Source organism: Cervus canadensis, chromosome 20 (genome assembly GCF_019320065.1).
Source record: "Cervus canadensis isolate Bull #8, Minnesota chromosome 20, ASM1932006v1, whole genome shotgun sequence".
Classification (NCBI taxonomy): Eukaryota; Metazoa; Chordata; class Mammalia; order Artiodactyla; family Cervidae; genus Cervus; species Cervus canadensis.
This window is the reverse complement of record NC_057405.1, coordinates 51,081,768-51,109,169: the sequence shown is the minus strand read 5'-3', so window position 1 is coordinate 51,109,169 and position 27,402 is coordinate 51,081,768. Positions and strand designations below refer to the sequence as shown.

At 32.6% G+C, this 27,402-nt stretch overlaps 1 protein-coding gene across 13 annotated transcripts in view; it reads right to left on the bottom strand.

The window, feature by feature from the left end:
* GRIK2 (glutamate ionotropic receptor kainate type subunit 2) overlaps positions 1-27,402 on the bottom strand; it is a 723,627-nt gene that overhangs the window by 149,081 nt on the left and 547,144 nt on the right. For 12 of the 13 annotated variants that reach the window (XR_006263929.1, XM_043439138.1, XM_043439135.1 and 9 more), the window contains one exon: positions 13,812-14,035. Coding sequence is in view for 12 of the 13 variants with exons in the window: in XM_043439138.1 (XP_043295073.1) it covers positions 13,812-14,035 (224 nt within the window). In the remaining variant the exon portion in view is untranslated. The remainder of the gene's footprint in view (positions 1-13,811; positions 14,036-27,402) is intronic. The other variant, XM_043439147.1, reaches the window with a different exon arrangement.

Sequence of the window (27,402 nt, the reverse complement as noted above, 5' to 3'; positions counted from 1 at the left end):
CATTTCTTGAAGAATTTTCCACAATTTGTTGTGATCCCCACAGTCAAAGGCTTTAGCATAGTCAATGAAGCAGAAGTAGATGTATTTCTGGAATTCTTTTGCTTTTTCTATGATCTAATGGATGTTGGCAATTTGATCTCTGGTTCCTCTGTCTTTTATAAACCCAGCTTGAACATCTGGAAGTTCCTGGTTCACATACTGTTGAAGCCTAGCTTGAAGGATTTTGAGCATTACCTTGCTAGCATGTGAAATGAGTGCAATTGTGCAGTAGTTTGAATATTCTTTGGCACTGACTTGCTTTGGGATTGGAATGAAAATGACCTTTTTCAGTTCTGTGGCCACTGCTGAGTTTTCCAAATGTGCTGTCATATTGAGTGCAGCATTTTAACAGCATCATTTTATAGAATTTGAAGTAGCTCAATTCCATCACCTCCACTCACCTTGTTCACAGTGATGCTTCATAGGACCCACTTGATTTCACATTCCAGGATGTCTGGCTGTAGGTGAGTGATCATACCACTGTGGTTATTCTAGCCATTAAGATCCTTTTTGTATAGTTCTTCTGTGTATTGTTGCCACTTCTTCTTAATATCTTCTGCTTCTGTTAGGTCCATACTATTTTCTCCTCTATTGTGCCCATCCTTCCTAATACGGTATTACTTATTAATAAACTGATGGACATAGAAAGAGACAGTTTTGATAGATCTAGCTGGTATAATTTTCAGACAATGAAAAGATCACTGAACTGAAAATCATGGTGGATTGTTGTTTAGAACCTAATCTGAATTTATATAACTTCAATCTTGTTATAAATTACGACCATAGACTTTTTTGTATATATATCATATGACTATAAAGTAAATAAATGTTATATTTGCATTGATTCTAAAAAGCAAATAAACAATACTTGGTCTAAATTAGATGGTATAGCTGCCATTTATGAAGCTTTTATCTAATAGCGTTTTTCATTCAAACTAGGCTAAGACCTAACCTATAATACTTTCTATTAACTATAAAAGAGAGTGTGTAAGAGGAGCTAGAAGGCTGCAACAAAAGATTAAAATGAGCAAATGTCTTGCAGGATGGACCATATAATCCTTTAATAATTGCATTCATTTTAAGATGAGCCATTCAAAATTTCTACCTGTCCAACCTGCATATGATAGCAAACTAGAAGCATGTAAAAAAAAATTGCTATTTGTCCCAAGACGGGCCATTTTAATATCACTGTAGTTGAGTTTTAAACACTTCAGGCTCACATATCTGCTGAAGTAACTCATTTTATTCCCTCTAGAAAGAGTTTAGCATCTAAGATTTTGTATTATCTCTAAAATATTGTATAATACATTTATATAGTATGCTATGGAGCCTACACATTTCTTAAGGCTCCAACTTCTTCCTTGCTTTAGAAAAGTTAGGGAAAGCACTGATGTGCTGGAATATTCCATATCAATAATAAAGCAGAGCTATTTTCTACAGGAATGAAAATTTGCATAGGGTAACAATTCATGCTTCCTACACAAAACTAATTTGGTAATTTTGTGTATCAAGAATATTTGACAGGAGAAGACAGAAAGTATACAGGACCTCTAAAATATGAAATATTTACACTTATTTTTCATACATCTAAAGATAAGCTTCATTAATATGTCTAAAAAAAAAGAAAATAACAAAACAGGAAGGAGATAGTCAGGCTGGTTAGAGGCAGGCACCCTGAAAACAGATGACAGCTTCAGTCATCTTGTGTTATTGAGAAGACTCTTGAGAGTCCCTTGGACAGCAAGGAGCTCAAACAAGTCAATCCTAAAGGAAATCAACCCTGAATATTCATTAGAAGGACTGATGCTAAAGCTGAAGCTACAATACTCTGGCTACCTGATATGAAGAGCTGACTCATTGGAAAAGATCCTAATGCTGGGAAAGATTGAAGGCTAAAGGAGAAGCGGGTAGCTTCTTCTTTAGCCTTCGAAAGGAGAAGAAGGGAGATGATGAGAGGGTTCACTCATCTTATCACTCAGTAAGATAAGGATCACTGACTCAGTGAACAAGAATTTGAACAAACTCCAGGAGATAGGGGAGGACAGATGAGCCTGGTGGGCTGCAGTCCACTGGGTTGCAAAGAGTCTGACACAACTTAGCAACTAAACAACAAAATCATCATCTTTCTGATACACCCTGCATATATCTATAAATACATTCCAACTGGACAATTTGCTATTCATTTTTATGACCTTTGCTTTCACCTTCATTTGAACCTGGTATATATCTAGCAGTATGCTGAAGCCAGCTCATACTGGCTTGTGAGACCTACTAATTTTTCACCAGCCTTCCCAACTCCATGTTCAGTGAGAGTAACTTGATATTAGCTATAGTGGTAGTATTTAACACCATGAAAATTGGCAATAACTACAAATCAAAGCCTCTCTCATTGGTGTAGTCAGTTACTAAACAATTTTTATCACACCACTGAATAATGCAAATCATTCATGTTAAAATTCTATGCCTTACATTTTTCATTAATTAAATTTGGCACTGTTTATTTGGTAGCTTTAAATCAAAAAGTAACCAGATTTGCAGAGTGAAGCACAAGGATTATCTGTACATTAATGCTATAATAATATGTTATTGAACATATTATTTACTAGATCTAAATGGTTTGGAAGGGCTTAATGAGATGGTAACAATGATCAGTTTCATTGATTTGTAATTTAGTAATGACAAATTTAAATTTAAATTGTAATCAGTTGTATTAAAAATGGAATCTTGAGAAATACTAAATATCACTATCAACTATAAAGGGATTACTAGAAAAAATAAATGTTTTCAAAATGTAGGACTTCCTACTGATTTCCATTTAAAATTTATATTTGATATAGGAAATTAACTTCAACAATAGGCTAATTTCAGATTCTTATGACCTACACTTATTTTAAGAAATATTTTTTAAATAAACAAGTCATGAGTATGTACAACAACTTATTTATATTTTAAACTATCTCAGACTGCTTTTATTGAATGGAATAAGAAAAGGCCTTATTATAATCACCTATGAATTATTTTCAGATTTCTGAAGGAAAGGCATTATTTTGGTTTCCATAAAATCCAGACTTAAATTTTACAAATGTAAGATAAAAAATATAGATTTCTACACTTAAAGCTGGAACCTTTCTTTTTTAATTATACAATGGCTTTTCTGTTGTCTCATTAAATAGTTAAAATGCCATTTTTTAAAAAACACTCAACTGTTCAGTCAAATTAAACTGAGTGGCTTTAAACTGAGAATAAAAAGGAAAATATCTAACATAGCAACATTGCATCAGAAAAGATAACTTTGTTCTATCAATTTCTTACTTATATAGCTATATGTTTGCAAGTGAAGTACCAAATATTAAAAAGTAGTTCTATTAAAATCAATATAAGCATAATTTACAGTTAAAAGATTCTCTCTTAGATTTACATATCAGAAGCAAGTGTTTAGCTTGCAATACACTCGCTAAAGATTTTAAAAGAAAAGTCCAGTATTAAAGCTCAAAGCAGATGGTCCTCTGATCAGTCTTATGGTTATGTGGATTTTAATACTGGAAAATGAAACAGACTATGCATTTTTTTTTTTAGAAAAAAAAAAAGGACACTCAGTAAATGAAGTTATCAACAAGAGTTAACAAGAATTTGAAGCCAGCATTAAAATGGTAGCATTTTATTTTTTAAGCATCAATTGAACATTTAAATTGCTTTAGATAATATGCAAATATCTGGAATATACCAAAATAGCAAATAAGCTACCATAAACATGCAAGGCTCACAAGGCTTGTTTTCTCAATGAATTTTTAACTATAAAATGACTTTAAATAAAATTTCACAAGTGGGTTTTCTATTTTTCAATTAAATATCTTTTGAAATTTAATCTAGTGTACCAACTATATCAATAAAATCTTTTAAACCTAAGTGTATGCACCATATACATAGTTTAGTATATAAAACAACTGAAGTATGTTTGGAAAGCATTCACTATCTTTCTTTTCAGCTCAAATATCTGAATTTTAAAAAATCAACATAAATATTTCATTTTTTTGGCAGAAAGAAGACTTAAAACATTATCTTTAATATCTTCCTAATTTAAAAATTGTGAAGCCCTATTTGAAAATTGAAGTGGTAATATGAACATTTTGAAATCAACATATGTTTCCCTGAATGTTGCTTTTGCATGTCCTTCTACAAGCAAAATTTTCACTATTTTCAATTTCTTATGGTAAAATCACCTTAGTAATATCAGTTTCCAAAACATACCTTCAGTCAGTCTAATGAACTGCTAAACTTATATTTAACACACCTCCCAGCACCCCCATTTTCAGTACCAGTAATAGTAAGGGAAGCAGGGAACACTTACCTAAATTTTATTATGTTAAAATAATATTCAGGTGCATATTCTGAACCAACTTAGATGACAGTTGTAGCCCTATTCTGTTTATAAAGTTTATCATGCCAGTAACATTCAAAGCCTATAGTTTCACCTTTGCTTCAAATATCAAGTCCATTTAATTAACGGGAAAATCTATTTTAAATTTATTCACCTCATTTTATCATCTCAAGAGTAGTCAGGTCACATGACAATGGGTAATGTTTTAAAATAACTTTGTGTTAAGCATCTCTCATAAAGAATAGCAGGAAATTAAGTTATATCCAGATTTGGGGGTGGAAAGGAAGTGGGAATGACTTTTTATATTTGTTATAAAGTATTGAAACTGAAATTCTGCTTCAATTCAATGTACATTAGATAAATAGAATTACCACAGTTTTAAAATGCAAATGTGTATAATTTGTATAATTACTTCACTAATAAGGTTTTTTTTGAGGGGGTCATAAAGTCATCAATTTAGTTTCTGGGGCTTCCAAACAAAATTTTAAAAATAGATATAAAACCCACATGTTTCTAACAGAAATAACATCACATTTTTACAGTGTACCTATGTATTCAATGGTTAAGTAAAAATATTTAAAACTATAGGTGTTGAAAACTAACAGAATAGTTTGTGTCGTCATTTGTTTTACAAATCTTATTTATATATAAAATAAATGATTTCAAGCTCATTCTATTCAAATATCATATTGAAATTCCTATTGCTATTTGAAAGAGCTATATTTTTCCTAAAAAATATACATATATATATACCCAACAGGATTGATATGAAAACAATTTAAGTTGAATGATGTAATTATGCAATGGAATGTAAAAAATTATAGCAATTAAAGTGTTGTGACATGCTCTAATGAATGAAGTTACATTGGCTGATGACACTATATCTCCTACTCATTAATTATTTGGATAGAGTGCATTAGGTTACATAGCATGAAGAAATAAAGCCATAAATTACCACTAAAAATTGCATCCATACATTTTCATTTAATATTGATGATATTTCTCAAACACCCATAAATTGTTTTTAAAAATCAAAACAATATCAGTAGCACTTTATTCTCCAGGAAAGCTCACAACACAGTTCAGTTCTTCACTATGTGCAGCTAGTGATTTTCAGGGGAAGAAAAGTTAGCATTTCCAGAGAGTAAGTTTATAAAGCAAATTTACACGTGTATGGCCTGTGTCTCCTTATTAGATTCCCAAGTGACTGGAAATATTTTTAAAGCTTTCTTATTTTCAGATCTAAAGAGAAAACACACTTCTTAAGTGTAGCTAATTAGGGTGACGTATTTAAGCAATCACCTGTTATTATAAAGCAATATACCACTAACACATAGTACAAATATTAATGATAGCATTCTTTTAAATATTTTTAAAAGTAGCCATGGTTTTGTTTTTTTTTTTTTTTCTGAAATTTTTGAAGGAAAATGTAGAAGATGACTTTAATGTGATAGTCAGACCCAAGTGATAGAAGTACCTTTTTAAATTTTGTTTTCTCATTTCTTCTAAATCTGTTTTCTTTTCTCTAGCACTTCCTCTGTATAATAAATTAGAATTTTAAAAGTGCAACAGTAATAGTATTAAACAAACAGAAAACATTTCTAATCTCATTTTTGAGAAGCATGGGAGCAGGAATGATGTACATCTATTTATTTCTTAAGCCATAAAAATAGTTACTGAAAAAAGCTAATAAATTAATCTCTTTATGGTTCTCAAATTTGACTATTGTTGACATGTAGTATTTATTAGTTTTCCTCCTTTTTTCTCTTAATTACTTCCTTCACATCATGCACCAGCCCAGTACAAGACTACAAAAGAAGACATCCATGTAAAAGAACTCTTACTCCAAGGAATTGACAGCAACAGGACAGCTTCATCCAAGTAAAAAGTGTGACTAATTCAGGTGCCATGCTTATGATTAAATTTTAAAAATATCTCTCTCTGCACTTCCTAAGACAACTACCTTTTTGAGCTAGTGGTCTCAATCATTGTAACAAACATATGTAGAAAAAAACAAGCTCCTAGAGAATATTTCCTTACTCACTATCTTTGTTTCACTGGTGTCTTGCACAGCCTCTACTGTTCAAAGTGTGTGTAAGAGCTTTGATCTCTCTTGACAAGACATTGTAGATTAAAATATTTTATAATGACTATTATTCAATTATTTTTAAAAAGATACTGACTTTCCTGGGATAGTTTCAGATCCTGAAGACCTGTCTTAAGTGGCTGAGAAACACACACCCCCAAAGTCCAAGGGGACCACTGGAAAGAGAGAAGTGCTATTTTGTTTGGAGAATTAACACAGACAAAACGTACCTGTGATACAGCTTCTCACAAACAATTACAGTACCCTGCAGCTGTGGGGGAAGGAGCTATTGAGAAATTGCAAAATATAGAAGAAAAAGGACATTACTTGGTGAAATTCTGGGTTCTTTTTATCTTGTAGGCTTTTTCTCAAGAGTCATCTCAAAGAATTTCTTTCTAATGGTCAAAAAAGAAAAGAAAAGAGCAAAGAAAAAATAAAGAAAAAGAGAAACAAGCCAACAGAGTATTGTTCTTCTCCTATGAGTTTTTTTTTTTAATCTGAATTAGCTAATGAGAAATGTACAAGAGACATGGTGGCAACTGCCAAAAAGCTACCACAGTCCTTTTCCAAATATTTCAAAGAAAAACATAATTTCTTACAAAGTACTGCTTGTCATCAGGATGTGTGCATATATGATAAAGTATCTGTGTGTGCATGAGTATACAAAATATGATTACATGTTCCATAAAGGATTCATTAAGAACAGAGATATGCTATTTTTGGCAGCAAATAAAATAATTTAATAAACATCCAACTCCAAGTTTTTCTTTTAGCATTCTCAAGTTTCTTAATGTGAGTCTATACATTGTAACTTATTGAAATCAGTTTATGTGATTTACTGAGATAGGCATTGTTTCAACTGCTAAATTGAAATAAATCACCATAGGGTGAGCAGAGTTCTCAGAAGCTCATTGTCTAAGATAGGTATTGAATGGACACACTTAAGGGACTAGACAGAGGGAACTTTTTTGCTTTTAGGGGTATTTGAATTCAATTCAGTGATGGAGGCAAGTAAAGACACAGAGGCAAATAATTTATCCACAGGATACAAAGAGTGAAAATAGACTACCAAACTTGTCTTGCATTTATACTTAATTTAGTCCTAATAATCAAAAAAAAATGTGAAAAAATACTTTGGAAAGAGATATGGAATTATAAAAGATAGTCAAGCATAATTATCTTTAAAAGAAAATGCCAACAAGCATTTGATTACAGAAGATTACCAAAAAATCACTTTAATTTTAAACTGTTTTTGTCTTACTCAACTTTTTATCGTATCTTTTATCTTTGTAAATGTCTAGCATAATTATGAAATTGAGAAGTAGCAAATGTTTATCTTCTTTTATGATGATTGAGAGTCTGTTCTTTATCCAATACAGATAATTTCAGCCAAAAGCTCCACTGTGTCAATTGTCAAGATACAGTATTCACCATAGCTAAAAAAAGTCACTGATTCAACTTAATTTCAATTGATTTTGTCCTATCAGTTTCAAAAACTAACTTTTTTCTGCATTAGTGACTTCATTTATACTTTAAAACCATGAATATTATTGGAACCATTAAAAATAAAGAGGTAAATTATTCTATAATTAGTTTACCTAATAGCAATTGTGAAAAAAAAAAGGCCTGTTAACACAATAGTAGCCCTAACTTGTATGGAAATGTAATTTGAATATGCATTTAGTTTTAATCAATGTGACTTTTAGGTTCATAATTGAGATATTTATTAGCATAATCAATTATAATAATCACTTCATAGTTTTGAAAGGCATACTAGCAGAAGAAGACAACTTCAAGCCAAATTTTCATTAAATTCTAGGAAAAAACCTAAATAGGAAGAGGAATAACAGATAGGCTTCCTTGCAATTTACTTCAGTTAAAAAATACTGAAAAATAAAAGTAAAATATATCTAAAATTATGGAGAGGTAAACCTGAAATGATATTCTCGTAAGAGGTGGGAAAGTCGGTGGCAAAGGCACGCAACAAAATTGGCATTTCATTTCAGTGTGACAACAGTCTTTTTGACAGCAGGTTAGTTTAACACTGAACATCCCACCAAAACAGTAATCCATTTCCAAGTGCATAATAATTCATTGTTGCCCTTCACTGTGTATTAAATGTCACCCATCATTGTGACAGGAATATAAAAGCTAAAAGCTACAGAACACTAGTCAGGAGCCAAAATCAAAGCTGTTACTGCAAGCACTTTGGACAGGGTTTTCCAAACCCAGTTAAACCACCAAAAAAAAAAAAAAACACTATGTTTACAACATCTTTACCCCTGAGCTCTAAGAGAAATACAGAATATTTGTGCAAGTATGAGGACTCTCAGTAAGGCAATAGCCTTGTCATCTTGTGACTGCAGACCATGTTAGAGCCAACGCATGTATCAAGACGGTCCTGGCAGTCACTGTAATAACAACAAACCCTTGAGCGGGTTCTAGGCAGACTAACCCTTGCTCCCCTGCGACCTAACCCAATAACACAATAGTTCATACTCTAATATCATAAAAACCATGCAAAATAATTCAACACAAAATTATATAAGAAATTCCTATATTCTTTTTAACAAAGAAAATCTAATCTTATGTATTTAACAGTTTGAGTATCCCTGATTTGCTATTCTTGATGAGAAGGCCAGGTTAGTCAATATTACTTGGTTTCTTTTACTCTTTCGCCTATATTTGTCCTATTCATTTGCCCATTTAAGTAACCTAAGAAATTTTTCTGTGTAATAATATCCTTACTACCAAAATTGGTATAGTAGTATTTTTCTTCTTCAGAGTTTATTTGTATCTAATTTTAAAATGCCAATTTCAGAATAAAATATGCAATGTTCTTATATGCTTAGTGAATATTATTAAATTTACATCAATCCTGTTGGAGGGAAATGTATATGCCATTATTACTTTCTTTTACGTTCAACTTTTAGTTCTTAATTTCTATATACCAAACTACTAAGGACCTCAGACCAAGATTTACATGCTAAATTTCCAAACAGCTCTAGTTTTCTTGGAAACAACTATAGCTAAAAGAAAATTTCAAACTCTCTAATATTATAGGGATTTAAATTGACTCATTTTATGAATAGGACCTATCATATCTATATTATCCATATTTTTAAAAAAGGAAATATTTGAAGCAAGGTGAAAAATAATCTTTCATTAGTGCAAAGGGTGGGTTCCCTAAATAGGCTTATTATATGACTAATTGCCATCCCTATGCTAATATACCTAGATTAAAGGAAACAAAAGAATGGAAAGAAAGAGAAAAAGATTTAGGGGCACATATGATTAAGTACAAGCCCATCAAGGACAAGATTTCTTCCTAATCCTCTGTCAGCCAAGAGCTATTGTTAGAATACCTAGGGTAAGGCCATTGTATGCCTAGAATGCAGTAGCTCAGGTTCATTTTTACTCTTAAATAAGAGTTCTCAGTTAATTAAGATAAGCATGCTGATTATATCATTATGCTATAAACAACAATGCAACTGTTTGCAAGAGATCATGGACTATAAAGCCATTCCAGGACAAACAAATAAGATCATATATCTCGTTCTTAATACTCACTAAAATAAATTGAGAATTTTCAAGTATTTCTTAGAATTTTTCTCATAAAAAAATGAAGGGAAATACTATAATGGTATCATAATTTACCTTTAAATTTAATTTTAAACATATAAAAATCTAAGAATTATTATCATTTGTCAGTTTATCACAAATTTAATGTTGTTAATACTGTGATACAACAGATATTCAATGACTCAAATATAGTATTCTAATGATAAATAACAATCTGCTTAATGCCTTATTTCCTTTATAGTTGTATATTTTTCAGTGAAACATACATTAACAAGTCATCTTTAGATAAATATATATAAAATATATGTAATCATTAAAAATGTTGGATAACTATAAAATATTTGCATCACTTTCATTCAAAATATAAATTAATCTATAGATGAAAGTTATAAATTAATGTTTATTACTTTATGGAATCCTAATTCTCCAAGGTTCACTACAGGTTGAAGAAATATTTGACTAATCGAGTGAATGATTGATAGAATAATTAAAGTGGAAACAGAAAACAAACTGAAGGTGTGGCCTGGTAGCTAACAAGATAAAGAAGATTAATTGCAACAATAATAATTGGGACTATGTTATCTGGTGACTGAGAAAAGTAAAGTAATGCCAATTAAAAATTGTAATGCTATTTCAATCATTTGTTATATTTTAATTTTGAGATAAAATAGATATTACATAGTTTCTCAAAATATCATATAACATAATATGCAATAATTTAAGAAATATGAATTCTGTTGAAGTGATATTACTTTAGAACTTTGCATTTTTGTGAATTTCAGTGGAAATAAAATGATATCTGAGAATTTTTAAATGTAATTTGTCTTTCTCTGTTATCTTATGAGGATAAGGAAAAAGAATACACATAAAGAAAACTTGATTTTAATTTTGACATCAGTAATGATGTCAACTTCATCAGTGATCTCTATGCAGCATAAGATATAATGCTTATTCATAGATAAAATAAAAATGCTATGCTTATTTTGAATTGATAACAAATGATTATAATGCCATTTTGGTTCAAAAGGTAATTAAGTTCTTTGCAATTGAAATTCAGACATTTTGCTGTTATTTGTACATCATGAACTTCTTTCACAGTAGCAGGAGTTCAATACAATGTCAGAGTGGATCTTAGTTATCCAAAATCATTTGGTTTTGGAGGTTCAGTTTAGAATTTAAATTTACTCTATTCATGAAATTTTCTTTTCATTTGAGTTTTAGTTTGTTTTTTTAATTGACAATATTTATATGAGATAATAATGTTGAGAATTGAAGGAAATACTCTGAGATAATATGTAAAGAATTGATTTTCACTATGTATACTTTTCCAAGAACATCAAATATATTTATTACTTAATAGAGGATACCCTATACTAATTTTAATAGAATATTTGTTAATTTACCCATAAATGAAGATATTAAACTTAATTTTTCAAACTATATGAAACTGTTATCTCATTATTGAATAATGTGCTGAAATAGAATCATTTTCAAATCCATTCATTTAATCACTGACAAAATTCAACAGTAATATTCTAAAAGTCAAAGACACTAAAAAATGGCATACCAGTTAATGGTACGTTTTTAGATAGAAGGACATGGATGTATTTCTATTGTTTAAAATTTGTACAGGTTATCATAATTCTACAGATATTATATGATTTCATGTTTATCAAAGTAAGAGCTATAGAAAATTTTAGAAGTTAAGTGCAAATCAATATCACATGATTCTATTTGCTAACACACTTTTAAGCTGGAATTATATTCAGATGTCTCCGTATTTGCTTTTGAAGCTAATTTTAGAAGATTTAGGCACAGAGTGTTAGGAATATCTAAAATTTCCAAGTTGATTTTAAAGTAATTCAATAGTCTCTGCTTAAGATCCCCTGGAAACTGATATTAGAATTTAATTTAGCTTGACTGATGCCCACACAATTGCCTCATAACTGTCTCAGGACATTTTCCTCTAGGCTTTGTTTATATCCTTCCTGAGAATTTTGTTAATATGATTAAGAGGGAACAGGTGTACCTGCAGACATCAAAAAAGAACTTGCTATACTTCAGAATCTTTGTTTTTTTCTGTTTGTTCTGTGGGTGGGTTGCAGAGTTCTTTACTCATTGAATTATTTAAGCTATAATCCATGAACTCAAGTCTCTGAACATATAAACCAGGATGGCTTGTGTTGGACACTATAAAAAAAAAGATGCAATTGGTTCAAAGAATCTCAAACATGAGGTTGGGTTTTATTTACACAAGATATGGAAAAAACTGGAGCTAAAAATTTATGAGTTTCATACTCCAAATTCTCATTTTGGGGGCAAAACACTCTAAAATTCAAATAAAAATTTTAACTCAATCTACCATATAACTACATATGTAATATGAATATATGATTCTAATACATTTTCAGTCAAATACAACTAATAATTTTCTGAAGGACTCATGTATTAATACTAAAACTATTAGGTGGACAATTATAAGTCTATATAACATTTATGTGTAAATATATACACATATTTCAGAAATATATACACACACATTTCAGAAATGTGTATTATAAAAATATAATATATGATAAAAATTTTATTCTTTTCTTAACTGAATAAACTAAGTACTTTTCACTGCTAGGAAAAAGTACATGACTTCATTAAAAATGTTCAAGGAAGGACAAATATTCTTAGTGATAATTGATTGGAAAACTCCCACATAAAGTAATTGAAAAAAAATAACCCACATATATAATACTTGAATTTGGATTAAAACAAAAATATTTATATTTGTACTTTTTAAGTGTTATCATCAATGTGAAAAATTATAATTCATCTTGGATTTAGAGTTCTCTTTTTGATATCTGATAGAATATAAATATTCAAAGACTACACCAAGCATTGACTCTGAAAGTCATTTGAGTAACAATGGAGCTCTGAGTCCAGGGATAGTTTTAATCTCCTTAATCAAGACAAAAAAAAAACTAAACCATATCAAAATAATCTATCTATTGAAAATTTGATAGTGAGGTAAACAGAAATAAAAAATGACCACAAATATTCACTTCCAGGGGACAACAGAGTAGCAAAAACCACATAGAGTGAGGTATATCACAGACTTTAAAAGTCATTATAAGATATAAACATATGTATTTTGCACTTAGGCATTTGAGTTCCTGATCCTGTGATTGAAATATACCCTACATGTCAACAAATATAATGCAATTTTTTGTGGTGATATGTTTATTATGTGAAAAAAAATACACATTTTACATAGAAAATCATGATAGGTTTTTATACTTAAAAAGCTTATTTTTAATCAGCATCTTTTTTAAAAAAAAAAACTCCTTTTAAATTTTACTACTTTGGTTTTTCTTATAAGTATTTCATTAATTTAAATTAGTAAAACATACTGTTTTGCTGTCTGGTCCAAGATAAATTTTCAAAATGAGGAAATAATTTTTATATCATAGTGATCTGAACTGCTTTTAGTTTCTGATTAAAAAAAGAGTAATCTCTAACACAGCTACAGCTTACTGACATAACCAGCATGCTTTCTGCCCAAAAAGGCATCACAGCACATTTTAATAAGCTATACGACTTAAAAGTTCATTATTCTACAGCACTCCATGGGAAATAAAGGAAAAGAAAAGAAAAATTGATTGTGACTTTTGACAATTATTAGTTAGAAAAAAGAGGTAACAATTGCCAAAAAAATCACAAAAGTGAGCATGTTACCTGGCTATGACAAAGAGCACACAACTGACACCCAAGTAAGCCAGCAGAATATACATCCAGATATCAGGGGAGAGAGGATTCAGGAAGGAGAAGACGCCTGGGTTTGTACCATTGGGCTTGCGGTACAAAATACTTATTCCAAGTGTCATAAAGGGCTTGGAAAAGTCGATGACCTTCTCTCGAACGTAGGTAATAGCCAGTGGAGCAACTGCAAGGTCAGCTTTCTGTAGAGAGAAACATAAAAAAGGAGGAAAAAAAATGCTCTTAAGTCACAAGAAAGTAGCAATCATGTTCAATAAAACAAAGACTTTACACTTCAGAATTGTCTCAAAACAGTCCCGTTAACATTTAAAGCATTCTTTACTCTGAAGTGAAGTATTTGATTTACTCTGCTACTCATTTCTGTGATTTTCTAGATTAGCAAATCCACAGTTATGGCAAGCACATATAGAAAGAAAAAACTGTATAGGATGAAAAAACTGGAAAAACTATCATACATTTAGTACTTGAATTATCATGCTATTAAACTAGCTCACAATACTTTTAATTTGAACTTTATAAACAATATAAATTGTGATTTTCTAAATACTATGGTCAAATTGTAAATAATAATAATAATGACCTCAAATTATGTAACTGATAATCAGGAAACATTTCTTTTACTGGTTTTAAAACTATAGAGTACGGTTAAAATGTTTTAGTCTTTAAACAGTTAACATTGTGAAAATCCTCTTTTAATATGATTGTGTTTACTGCCTCTGAGTTTTGTTCCTATCTCTCTAATTTGTTTTATATTATTTAATGAAAATCCTTGCAGCCTTGCCTAAATCACATTAGGAAATTAGTTTTTCAATTTTCACAAAGTTGCTAATTTTCCACGGTAGCTTAAATATGTTAAATTGCTAATGCTTTTCACTCACTATGTTATAACCATCTGTCAGGGATGAACTTAAGCTCTAACGTATTTCAAAAAATAATTATAATATTCTGAAATAACAAACATTTATTTCAACCTATGATGGGAACCTATATTTCTATATTTCTTTTACGTTTATAAATACATGGAGCTTTCAGAGAATATATAGAAATGCTCATCTGAAAAAGCTACAGAAAGGTGTACGGCAAAATGAAATTGGCCCTCTACTGTTCCCTTCTCTCAGGGATTGTTGGAGGACTTAAGGAAGAAATTTCTCTAAGAGGCTGAGTTTGTTGACAATATTATTCTGAGTGTGCGTTTGTGTGCATTTGTGTGTTGGAGGGGGGCACGGGAGGTGCTTGGATAGAATATCTTCGATAGTAGCAGTGGAGAAAGACAGACATTTCCTAACAACCAGAAAGGAAAAACAGATCTTCAGGGTCCTGGGAAGAGTACAATCATATTTCACATTCATGAGTCAAGGAATATCAACTTAACACTAATAATATCCCTGCAATATTTGCTATGCAACAGGCATTGTGCTAAGAAGGCTCCTTGAATTGTTACACTTAATTATTACACAATCCTACTATTAGTCCCAGTTTCAGACACGGAAAGTGAAACCACAGATGTTAAAAACTTGCTCATTGTCACAGTGCGAATTTAGCAGTGGAACCAAGGGCATAAACCTAAGCTTTTGGAATCTATACTAGAACCAACCAAGACGTGCATCTCAGAAACTGGAAATGGAACCGTGGAGACATTATTCATTCATTCATGACAGAGTCTGTAGAACTGGAAAGGGAACAATAATGCATAGAAGCAAGGGTGGGGATTGATAGATTATAGTCTCAGAATTTAGAGGGTCAGGTGCAGAGTTCAAGCAAATATATTTTCCATAAAAGAGATAGCACTTCCTCCAAGACAGAAGAAAAGGAAGTAAAGATCATGTGAAAAAATAAACAAGTTAGGGAAGGAAAGTGGTAATTACAAGATTTATATATATATATGGTATTAAGAAACGGACAACATAGAGTAGTGGTTTATTCCTAATTTGGTGATTGAATTCAGCACAGTTTTATCACGTGTCACTTAACTTCATAAATTGCCCTCCACCTAGGCGCACAGAAAGCAAAATTTTGTCACATATAAAATGTGAGTGAATATGCTTTAAACTCATAAAATACTTTTTAATTCATAAAATATTAACAAAAGTTAAGAAACAATTCAAGTAACATATATTAAGACAAATTTACTACATTATTCCAAAGATGTTGTTCCATGGGTTTATATTAATATGATTGACAAAGCATACATCAAATTTCAAAATTTATTCAGCATTGCCTAAAAAAAGTTATATTCCAATTATTAAAGGAAAAAACCCACAAATATATGTAGTATGCTTTCAGTTATAAAATAAATCAATCATTTGAAACAAAAGATACAGATACTTTTAACCAATTAAAAAAAACGCAGAGTGGTGCATGTGTAGAATAGAATATTATCCAGCAACATAAAGAAATGTTCTGTGTGTTAGTCATTCAGTCGACTCTTTGTGACCCCATGGACGCATGAACTATAGCCCACCAGATTCTTCTATCCATGGAATTTTTCAGGCATTAATATTGTAGTGGATTTCCTTTTCCTATTTGGAGGATCTTCTCAATCCAGTGATCCAACCTGCAACTCTTGCATCTCTTGCATGGGCAGGTGGATTCTTTACCACTGGGCCACCTGGGAAGCCCTCAAGAAATGTGCTATCAAGCCACAAAAAGACATAGAAGACCCTAAGCACAAATTGCTAAGTGAAAGAGGCCAGTCTGAAAAGACAACATACTGTATAATTCCATATATATGACATTCTGGAAGGGACAAAAGTATAAATGCACTAAAGAGATCAGTGAGTACCCAGACATACAGAGATGAGAGAGTAATGAATAGGTAGAGCACAGAACAGTTTTAGGGCAGTGATGCTATCCTGTTTGACACTGTAATGATGGATGCATGACACTACGCATTTATCAAAATCCATAAAACTAAAGGAAATCCATCAAATGGAAGATACAAAGAAGAATGAACCTTAGTGAAAAATATGGATAGCTAACAATATCAATAAAAGTTCATCACTTGTAACAAATGTACTACACTCATGGTGTCTAATAATAATATGGTGTCTGATAATAAGAGCAATTGTAGGGAAAGGGGTAAGATAGAAGAAGATATATGGAATCTCTACTTTCTGCACAAATTTATAATAAACCTAAAACAGATCTTAAAATGCCTATTAACCATTTTTAAATAAGAGAATTTTTAAACCATATCCTCAGTTAGTAGAATTCATGTTATATGTTGATTAATTAAAGCTAGGTTGTTAACTATTAAATAAAACACAAAATTTACTGAACATCACTTGTCAAAAATAAGCCATATCTAATGCACACCAAAGGTATTTTAAAAATGAGACCTCAGAACTTTCTTGCAGCAGTAAAGATGACCACTTACTTATACATTATAGCATTATCTATTAATAAGCTCTAACCTCATTAGAAACCCATTAATAATATAATAATTTTGGAATCTAATCAAGATGTTATTATACTGAAGATGTTTATAATAAGAGCTGTGGTATTTTCTCATCAAACATCATGTTATTAAAGATTGAGCATTTGGAGAAAAGACCTTGATGGTAAAATAGAATCATCCCAGAACTTTCAATCTCTGTAGATAGAGGTTAATATAATTTAATGAAAATTGATTTAGTAATTGATTTTATTTTAAAGAATAAAGTATTCCTGGATTAGGAAGAGCCAGTAGTCAAAATTAATTTTTAAAAACGATTTCATCAAAAGAAATATAAATAAGTAAATTGTTATGTGTCACATGAATAGTACAAATGAAAGGGAGAGTTCACATCTACCATCAGATTGGGTCATAGAAGACCTTTCCAAACAATTATACTTGCATTACAGCTTGAAGAAAGAGCCTGAGATGACAAAGGTCTGAATTAGGAGGGTGATAATAGCAGGAAAAAGGAATATGTTAGCAGTAACTAGCATCAAAGAATTCATCCTGGGTCAACACTATATTGCATTCTTTGCCCATAATAGTTGCATCAATTCTCACAACAGATAAACCAAATTCGTAGTGTGATTTCCTTTCCATGGATGAAAAATCCAGAACTGTGAGAGTTTAAACAGTTTGATCCCAAAGATGATTTAACCATATTAATTTCCCACCATTTTCTGTACAATCATCCAAATACATCATGACTAATTCTTCTGCTACAGTTCCTATATTCCCCTGCCCCAAATGATCTCCCCACTTCTCCACTATACAAATTCTATAAGACACATCTCTGATTCCTTTCCTCCAATGTAGGCATCCCTTAACATTCTGTACACATTAATTTCTCCTAAGCAAATGTTCAAGCACTTATAAACTTAACCATGCAATTTAACACGAAACAATACTTCGTTGTGTTATTTCTGAGTTTTTCACAGGTAAGTCACCTAATATGAGAGTTTTGAATGCACACATTGTTGCAATTGTATTATCAGAATGTAAGCACTTTGAAGCCTGCAGGCATTCTCTTCAATCAAAGCACATAGCACTGAACTGAGAGAATGGTAAAGTAGCTCTCCCTGGAAATTTCACAAAGATGTCTAGGCAGCACTATTTTATTAATTTAATAAGGATTAATTTACCATCATTCTATGTGAAACTCTTCCAAACTGTCTTATTTAGCCCTTGATCATAATCAATCTAACATCTCTAGGGTAATGGACAAATCTGACACCAAGGAATAGCTTAGCAAATGTTTGCTGAACACAGTTTCAATTTAAGTTACTAAAATGTTAAAAGAAAATTAAAAGGAAATCACTGAGAATTTTAAAATTAAACTTTTTTCTGATCTCATACTAGAAATGAGATTTATTTGTACATTAATATAATTCCTAGTGAACTAACCATCTAGGGAGAACAGACTAATTCTTTTTGTGGAGTTATATAGCTAATAGCAGTCCTTTGATTGATGTCTCATTAAAGATCAAAGAAGAATGGTAGAATTTATTGGTGTAAGTTCTAATTCCATAATACAAAAATTAGATAATAAAGTATATCTTCATGAATGCCATAATGACCCAAAATTTGATCATGTTAACAAAACCTTTATTATGAAGTCCAAGAATCAAGGAATATAACAATGTTATGTTATTTGTGACCTGATCAGTGAAACATCTTATGCATACTTCTGAAAGTTCTTGCAATTTAACAATAGAAAACCAGTTCTAAACAGCTTCTTTTCCAGTTTTCTGAAATGCTTAGTAAAGGGGTAAAATAACTAAAGTAGTAAGTGCACTGAATAAACTGGAAAGTTTTAACTGATTTAGTTAAGACATTTAAGCTAGTTAAAAAATGATGTGTATTAAATTAAATGCCACTTATCAGCAGTGGCACACTTTCCCAAATTCTTCACAATGTATAAGTGTGAACAAATGCTTTGCCTCTGAGTGTACTTTCAGAGAAACACAGTTCATTTTCTGTCAATATGGTAGAGAATCCTCCCAGTCGGAATCTTGCATACCTGCTTTCAGTCTTGTGCGATTAGTATCTGTTCTTCATCTGAAAACCAGAAAGGTTTTTAGATTTTTTTTTTCAGCTGTTTCTTTTCTCTTTTTTTTTGAAGGATAACTGCTCTACAGAATTTTGTTGTTTTCTGTCAAACATCAACATGAATCAGCCGTAGGTATACCTATATCCCTCCCTTTTGAACCTCCCTCCCATCTCCCTCCCCATCCCACCCCTCTAGGTTGATATAGAGGTCCTGTTTGAGTTTCCTGAGCCAGACAGCAAATTCCCGTTGGCGATCTATTTTACACGTGGTAATGTAAGTTTCCAAGTTATTCTTTCCATACAAATCTCACCCTCTCCCTCCCTCTCCCCATGTCCATAAGTCTATTCTCCATGTCTGTTTCTCCACTGCTGCCCTGTAAATAAGTTCTTCAGTACCATTCTTCTAGAGTCTGTATATATGTATGTTAGAATATGATATTTATCTTTCTCTTTCTGACTCACTTCACTCTGTATAATAAGTTCTAGGCCCATCCACCTCATCAGAACTGACTCAAATGTGTTCCTTTATATGGCTGAGTCATATCCCATTGTGTAAATGTACCACAGCTTCTTTATCCATTCATGTGTTGATGGACATCTAGGTTGCTTCCATGTTCTAGCTATTGTAAATAGTGCTGCAATGAACAATGGGATACATGTGTCTTTTTCAGTTTTGGTTTCCTCACGGTAAATGCCTAGGAGTGGGATTGCTGGGTCATATGGTGGCTTTATTCCTAGTTTTTTAAGGAATCTCCATACCGTCTTCCATAGTGGCTGTATCAATTTACATTTCCACCAACAGTGCAAGAGCTTTCCCTTTTCTCCACACCCTCTCCAGCATTTATTGTTTGTAGACTTTTTGATAGCCACTCTGGCCAGTGTGAGGTGATATCTCATTGTGGTTTTGATTTGCATTTCTCTGATGATGAGTGATGTTGAGCATCTTTCCATGTGTTTGTTAGCCGCCTGTATGTCTTCTTTGGAGAATGTCTGTTTAGGTCTTTTCCCACTTTTTGATTGGGTTGTTTGTTTTTCTGGCATTGGGTTGTATGAGCTGCTTATACATTTTGGAAATTAATCCTTTGTCAATTGTTTCATTTGCTATTATTTTCTCCTATTCTGAGGGTTGTCTTTTCACCTGCTTATGGTTCTCTTTGCTGTGCAAAAACTTTTATGCTTAATTAGGTCCCACCTCTTTACTTTTGTTTTTATTTCCATTACTCTAGGAGGTGGGTCATAGAAGATCTTGCTTTGATTTATGTCATCGAGTGTTCTGCCTATGTTTTCCTCTAAGAGTTTTACAGTTTCTGGTCTTACATTTAGGTCTTTAATCCATTTTGAGTTTTTCTTTGTGTATGGTGTTAGAAAGTATTCTAATTTCATTCTTTGACACATAGCTGTCCAGTTTTCCCAGCACCGCTTATTGAAGAGGCTGTCTTTGCAACATTTTATATTCTTGCCTCCTTTGTCAAAAATAAGGTACCCATAGGTGCGTGGGTTTATTTCTGAGCTTTCTATCTTGTTCCATTGGTCTGAATTTCTGTTTTTGTGCCAGGACCATACTGTCTTGATGACCGTAGCTTTGTAGTATAATCTGAAGTCAGGAAGGTTGATTCCCCCAGCCCCATTCTTTTTTCTCAAGACTGCTTTGGCTATTCAGCATCTTTGTGTTTCCATATGAATTGTGAATTTTTTTCTTCTAGTTCTGTGAAAAATGCCATTGGTAATTTGATAGGGATCACACTGAATCTGTAGACTGCATTTGGTGATGTAATCATTTTCACAATATTGATTTTTCCTACCCATGAATATGGAATACCTCTCCCTCTGTTTATGTCATCTTCTATTTCTTTCATTTAAAAGACCTTTCTGGTCTTTTTCTTTTTTTTCTTCAAATGTGCATTTCTTTAATTTTGAAAAATATACACAGGGGAAGCCATGTGTTTTACATAGGAATACACACATTAACAAAGCATTTCTTATATTTTCCCAAAACTGTATTATATCTGTCTGAAATTTATAAATTAAATATATCAGAACCTTTTAAGTTAAAATAAGATCCCTGAAACTACTGGATATGCTCAACTTTTTCTCAAGATCAAATGAACAGAGAATATGAATATGGTTTGTGTTAAATAAGGTTTATTGTTAGCTTTATTGCCCATAGTCTATAAGATGCAACTTTATTGTGGCTTTGCAAACAGAATACATTTCTTAAAAAAAAAAACTGATCAAAATTTTGGTACATATACCTCTATACAATAGATTACAGTGCAACACTATTGTTACATAAATATAGAAATACTATAGAAGCCAAGAGCACAGAGTAAGCAAAAGAAACACAATCCTGAGCCATCTAAAGAAGCTGATTTGATGAATCCTTTTAAGTGTAGGTTTAGAAAACATGGAGGAGGGGAAAAAAATAATACATGCATACTGCAGTCAGGAGTGAAATACTTAAATTCCTGTTCAGCAAGACACATGTGGGGGCAAATGGTGAGTTTCAGACACATGCACACTCACTCATTCTCCCGTTTCTTCTCCTGCTACCAGAAAGACCTTTTTGGTCTTTTAAATGTACAAACCAAATTATCATTTCTTGCTCAGAATCTTCTACTGACTTCCAACACACAGAGAATAAGATCTAAGCTCAGCCTACATCACACTGGCTACCTCATCAATATCAGTTCCAATCACCTGCTGGTCTTAGTTGGATTACTCTTGTTCCAACAATGTTGGTCCCCATGTTAATTTAAAAACCTGTGCACACATTTCTGTTCAAGATCTTTCTACTTGCTATTCCTTCTGCCTGGACATCTTGTCCCTCACACTTCCACATAGCTTATTCTCTTCTTTCATTATGTGTCTGTTCTGATGTCAGTCACTCAAAGGGATCTTTCCTGACCATTCATTCAATCACATTTATGTACTAACCATGTTTTCATTTTCTTCATAAAACTTATCATAACCTGAAATTATGTCACTCATTGTCAACCTATTCCAATAGAATAGACGTTCCTTTAGAATAAGGAGTTTCTTTTATTGTGTACAATTCTGTATCTCCAGCACCTAAGTACAGTGTCTGACACAAAGTAGTCATTAATTAACAAATTAATTATTTATAATAAATAATAAATTAATTAATCAACATTTAAAATGAATAAGTAAATGGATAAAACTATCACTATTGCTAACTCTACCCCCAGAACTCCCCAGACTTCTTTACAGTAGATAATATTCTTGAGGTTCATCTTCTGACTGATTTTTCTCCTAAAGAATTCTTCTAGATTGGTTTTGTATCATTGTTGTCATAAAGACCACACAGTAATAAAGATAAAAATATTTACGGAAGACACCTGCTTCCTTTTCCTTCAGACCTGATATATTTAGGTCTCTATTTCTGGCAGCATGAAAGAGAGATGTATAAGTTACATAAATTTCACATCAAAGTTTAGACTTCCATCAATTGTATATATAACATACTGTATACAACCTAGTGTCCAATTTTTAGATTCTCAAAAAAGCTTATATTTGAAAAATATCCCTTACACTTGCTTTTCACCAAAGTAGCAACCACAAGGTCCACAATGGAAAGTAAAGTAGTCAAATGAGTTTTTAAAATAAGGATTATTTCACACATGAAGACCTGGCTAAGGACAAAAGAGAGAGAATTCAGAGAATTCTGGTTATGCGGTGGCTAGGACACTGCACCTCCACTGCAGAGGGCATGGGTTCAATCCCTGGCTGGGAACTAAGGGCTCACGCTGTATGGAGCAGCCAAAAAAAACCCCTGCAAAGTCAAAAGTCAGACACTAACAGTAGTAGATTCAGCTGCTGCTTCAGCAGCTGTCACGTTATTAGTGCTTAAGTAAGCCTGCCGATAATTTCAAATGATATTGACTAAATCTACCAATCTTGCCACTAATGACAGAATGAAAAATGAACTTCTCAACTGATGATTCTTTAGAAGTGCCATGACTCCAAAACAATGATTTTTGTTTCAGTGGTGAGAGATAGGTGGTTAATTTTTTTTAAATTGTATTTTCCTTTCATTCCCATCCAGAATCTGATTTCATTGTAAGCTCTCAACTGAATGGTTTAGAAATTAATATTCCTATACTAAAATTGTACCTCTTTTCTCACTGCAATATTTCCATGAAATTTATGTATTTATGGATTAATTAAGCTTTACTAAGCTCCCTCAGGAAAAAAATATAGGTTCACAGGAATTGAAGTTTTTTTTCACATTGATAATTTCAAGAAAACTAAATTTCTAATAAAAACAATTGGAAACATGCATATTAATATTTCAAAGTGGAATTTAGTATAACTATTATATACCTAAGCAAAGCACTGAATGATGGTGTCTCTGACATTTTCTTTCTGGATTTTTGGTATTACAGATTTCCTGATTTTAAAATAATTAATGTCTTTTAAAATTATAATTTGAGTTAAAATATTTTATTCTGCAAAAGACAATCACTTAAGTAGGAATGATATTCTATTACTTTCTACAATTCCTATGGTTATATTTAAACATACAGTAAAAAAAAAACGAGGAAAAAAATCCTAAAATATTATCCAAAATGTTATTCTATATTCATCCAACAAGTACTTGAGAAGTGAGAGATGTTGAATCGCAGCTTTGACACAAATTTATATGCAAGTTTCAAACCAGAAACTAGAAACATGTCAACATGGTATTTAAAATCTCAGGTTAGTTCTTAAGCCTATAAAACATTCATACAATTCATTTTTATTGAGTTAAGCCATTATTTCACCTACATATCTTCAGCTAAACCTGCTTTCATACCCCAGTTTAAATGCTCCAGGAACAGTACTGGTGGACCGAGGAAAACTACTAGCACTAGAATGGATGACTATAAACTACAAGAAACCATCTTAATGGAACTGCGAACTTGTAATTCTGCTCTAGTAAACCATTCTTCAATGGACAATTGATTAAGCACACTGAATTTCCAGGATCCATTTTAAAATAATAGATAAATTATAAGAGTTGTAAATAATCAATGTTATTAAATTTTCCAGTTATGAGCAGGTTAAGTTAAAAATGGACATTACTTAGTTTAGAATAAATTTAGAATTAATTTATTCAGACTACTTCTTGCAAAAACATTCCTTCACAAAGGATTATCAAAATCTGACTATGCACCAGGCCAGGGCAAAGTTTAGGACACAAAGGTGTTTATGACAATCTCACTTCTCAGGTGACAGCTACACAGGAAAGGTTAACATAGAAACAACTGGAAAGATATAGTAAGTACTTCAGTTAAAGTATGTATATGGTGCAACTGTACTATAATCTTACTGACTTTCCCCATTGTTACTCTAATGGGTTAATACAAAATGATATTCATTACCAGAATTTACATTAATCTTGCAAACCTGGAGTTGAAATGGGACTGATACATAAATGCTCCATCAGTAGCAGTATTAAAGGAAGTGGGATGAACTCAAAAATGAAAAGGGAGAGGCATTATAAGCCATCTTAAAGCTCCTAACTATTTACTCTCCATCACAGGATTAACCACAATAGCTATGCTGAGGAGGTTAAAAATTAAAGTGATCTTTAATTTTTTTAAAGTGATCTTTAAAATGATTCATTCTTCAATACATTGTTAGACTCACTTAAAAATTACAGAGAATAAATGATAATAAGATCTTCTGTATATCTTCCAACAGAAGAAAGATAGTTCAGTTCAGTTCAGTCATTCAGTCGCGTCCGACTATTTCAGGCCCCATGGACTGCAGCAAGCCAGGCTTCCCTGTCCATCGCCAACTCCAGGGGTTACTCAAACTCATGTACATTGAGTCGGTGATTCCATCCAACCATCTCATCCTCTGTCATCCCCTTCTCCTCCCACCTTCAATCTTTCCCAGCATCAGGGTCTTTTCGAATGAGTCCGTTCTTCATATCAGGTGGCCAAAGTATTGGAGTTTCAGCTTTAGCATCATTCCTTCCAATGAATATTCAGGACTGATCTCCTTTAGGATTGACTAGTTGGATCTCCTTGCAGTCCAAGGGACTCTCAAGAGTCTTCTCCAACACCACAGTTCAAAAGCACCAATTCTTCAGTGCTCAGCTGTCTTTATAGTTCAACTCTCACATCCATACATGACTACTGGAAAAACCATAGCTTTGACTAGACAGACCTTTGTTGGCAAAGTAAGTGGCAACATTTGATCTCTGGTTCCTCTGCCTTTTCTAAATCGAGCTGGAACATCTTGATGTTCATGGTTCATGTACTGTTGAAGCCTGGCTGGGAGAATTTCTAGCATTACTTTGCTAGCGTGTGAGATGAGTGCAATTGTGCAGTAGTTCAAACATTCTTTGACATTGCCTTTCTTTGGGATTGGATTGAAAACTGACCTTTTCCAGTCTTGTGGCCATTGCTGAGTTTTCCAAATTTGCTGGCATATTGACTGCAGCACTTTCACAGCATCATCTTTTCGGATTTGAAATAGCTCAACTGGAATTCCATCACCTCCACTAGCTTTGTTCGTAGTGATGCTTCCTAAGGCCCACTTGACTTCACATTACAGGATGTCTGGCTCTAGGTGTGCGATCACACCATCGTGGTTATCTGGGTCATGAAGATCTTTTTTTTTTTTTATAGTTCTGCGTATTCTTGCCACCTCTTCTTAATATCTTCTGCTTCAGTTAAGTCCATATCATTTCTGTCCTTTATTGTGCCCATCTTTGCATGACATGTTCCCTTGGTATCTCTAATTTTCTTGAAGAGATCTCTAGTCTTTTCCATTCTATTGTTTTTCTCTACTTCTTTGCAGTATCACTGAGGAAGGCTTTCTTATCTCTCCTTGCTATTTTTTGGAACACTGCATTCAAATGGGTATATCTTTCCTTTTCTCCTTTGCCTTTAGCTTCTCTTCATTTCTCAGCTATTTGTAAGGCCTCCTCAGACAACCATTTTGCCTTCTTGCACTCCTTTTTCTCAAGGATGGTCTTGCTCACTGCCTCCTGTACAATGTCATGAACCTCCATCCATAGTTCTTCAGGCACTCTGTCTATCAGATCTGATCCCTTGAATCTACATCTCGCTTTCACTGTATAATCATAAGGGATTTGATTTAGGTCATACCTGAATTGTCTAGTATTGGTTTTCCCTACTTTCTTCAATTTATGTCTGAATTTGGCAATAAGGAGTTCACAATCTGAGCCAAACTCAGCCCCCAGTCTTGATTTTGCTGACTGGCTAGAGCTTCTCCATCTTTGGCTGCAATGAATATAATCAACCTGATTTTAGTATTGACCATCTGGTGATGTCCATGTTTAGAGTCTTCTCTTGTGTTGTTAGAAGAGGGTGTTTGCTATGGCCAGTGTGTTCTCTTGACAAAACTCTCTTAGCCTTTGACCTGCTCCGTTTTGTACTCCTAGACCAAATTTGTTTATTACTCCAGGTATATCTTGACTTCCTACTTTTGCATTCCAGTCGCCTACAATGAAAAAGTACATCTTTTTGGGGTGTTAGCTCTAGAAGTTCTTGTAGGTCTTCATAGAACTGTTCAACTTCAGCTTCTTCACTATTATTGGTTGGGGCATAGACTTGGATTACTCTGATATTGAATGGTTTCCCTTAGAAATGAAAAGAACTCATTCTGTCATTTTTGAGATTGCATCCAAATACTGCATTCTGGACTCTAATTGACTATGATGGTTACTCCATTTCTTCTAAGGTATTCTTGCCCACAGTAGTAGATATAATGGTCATCTGAGTTAAATTCACCCAGTCCAGTCCATTTTAGTTCACTGAATCCTAAAATGTCAATGGTCACTCTTGTCATCTCCTGTTTGACAACTTCCAATTTGCCTTGATTCATGGACCTAACATTTCAGGTTCCTAAGCCAAATTGCTGTTTTTGGCATCAGACTTTACTTCCATCACCTGTCACATCCACAGCTCGGTGCTGTTCTTGCTTTGCCTTTGTCTCTTCATTCCTTCTGGGGTCATTTTTCCACTGATCTCCAGTAGCATATTGGGCACCTACTGACCTGGGGAGTTCATCTTTCAGTGTCGTATCTTT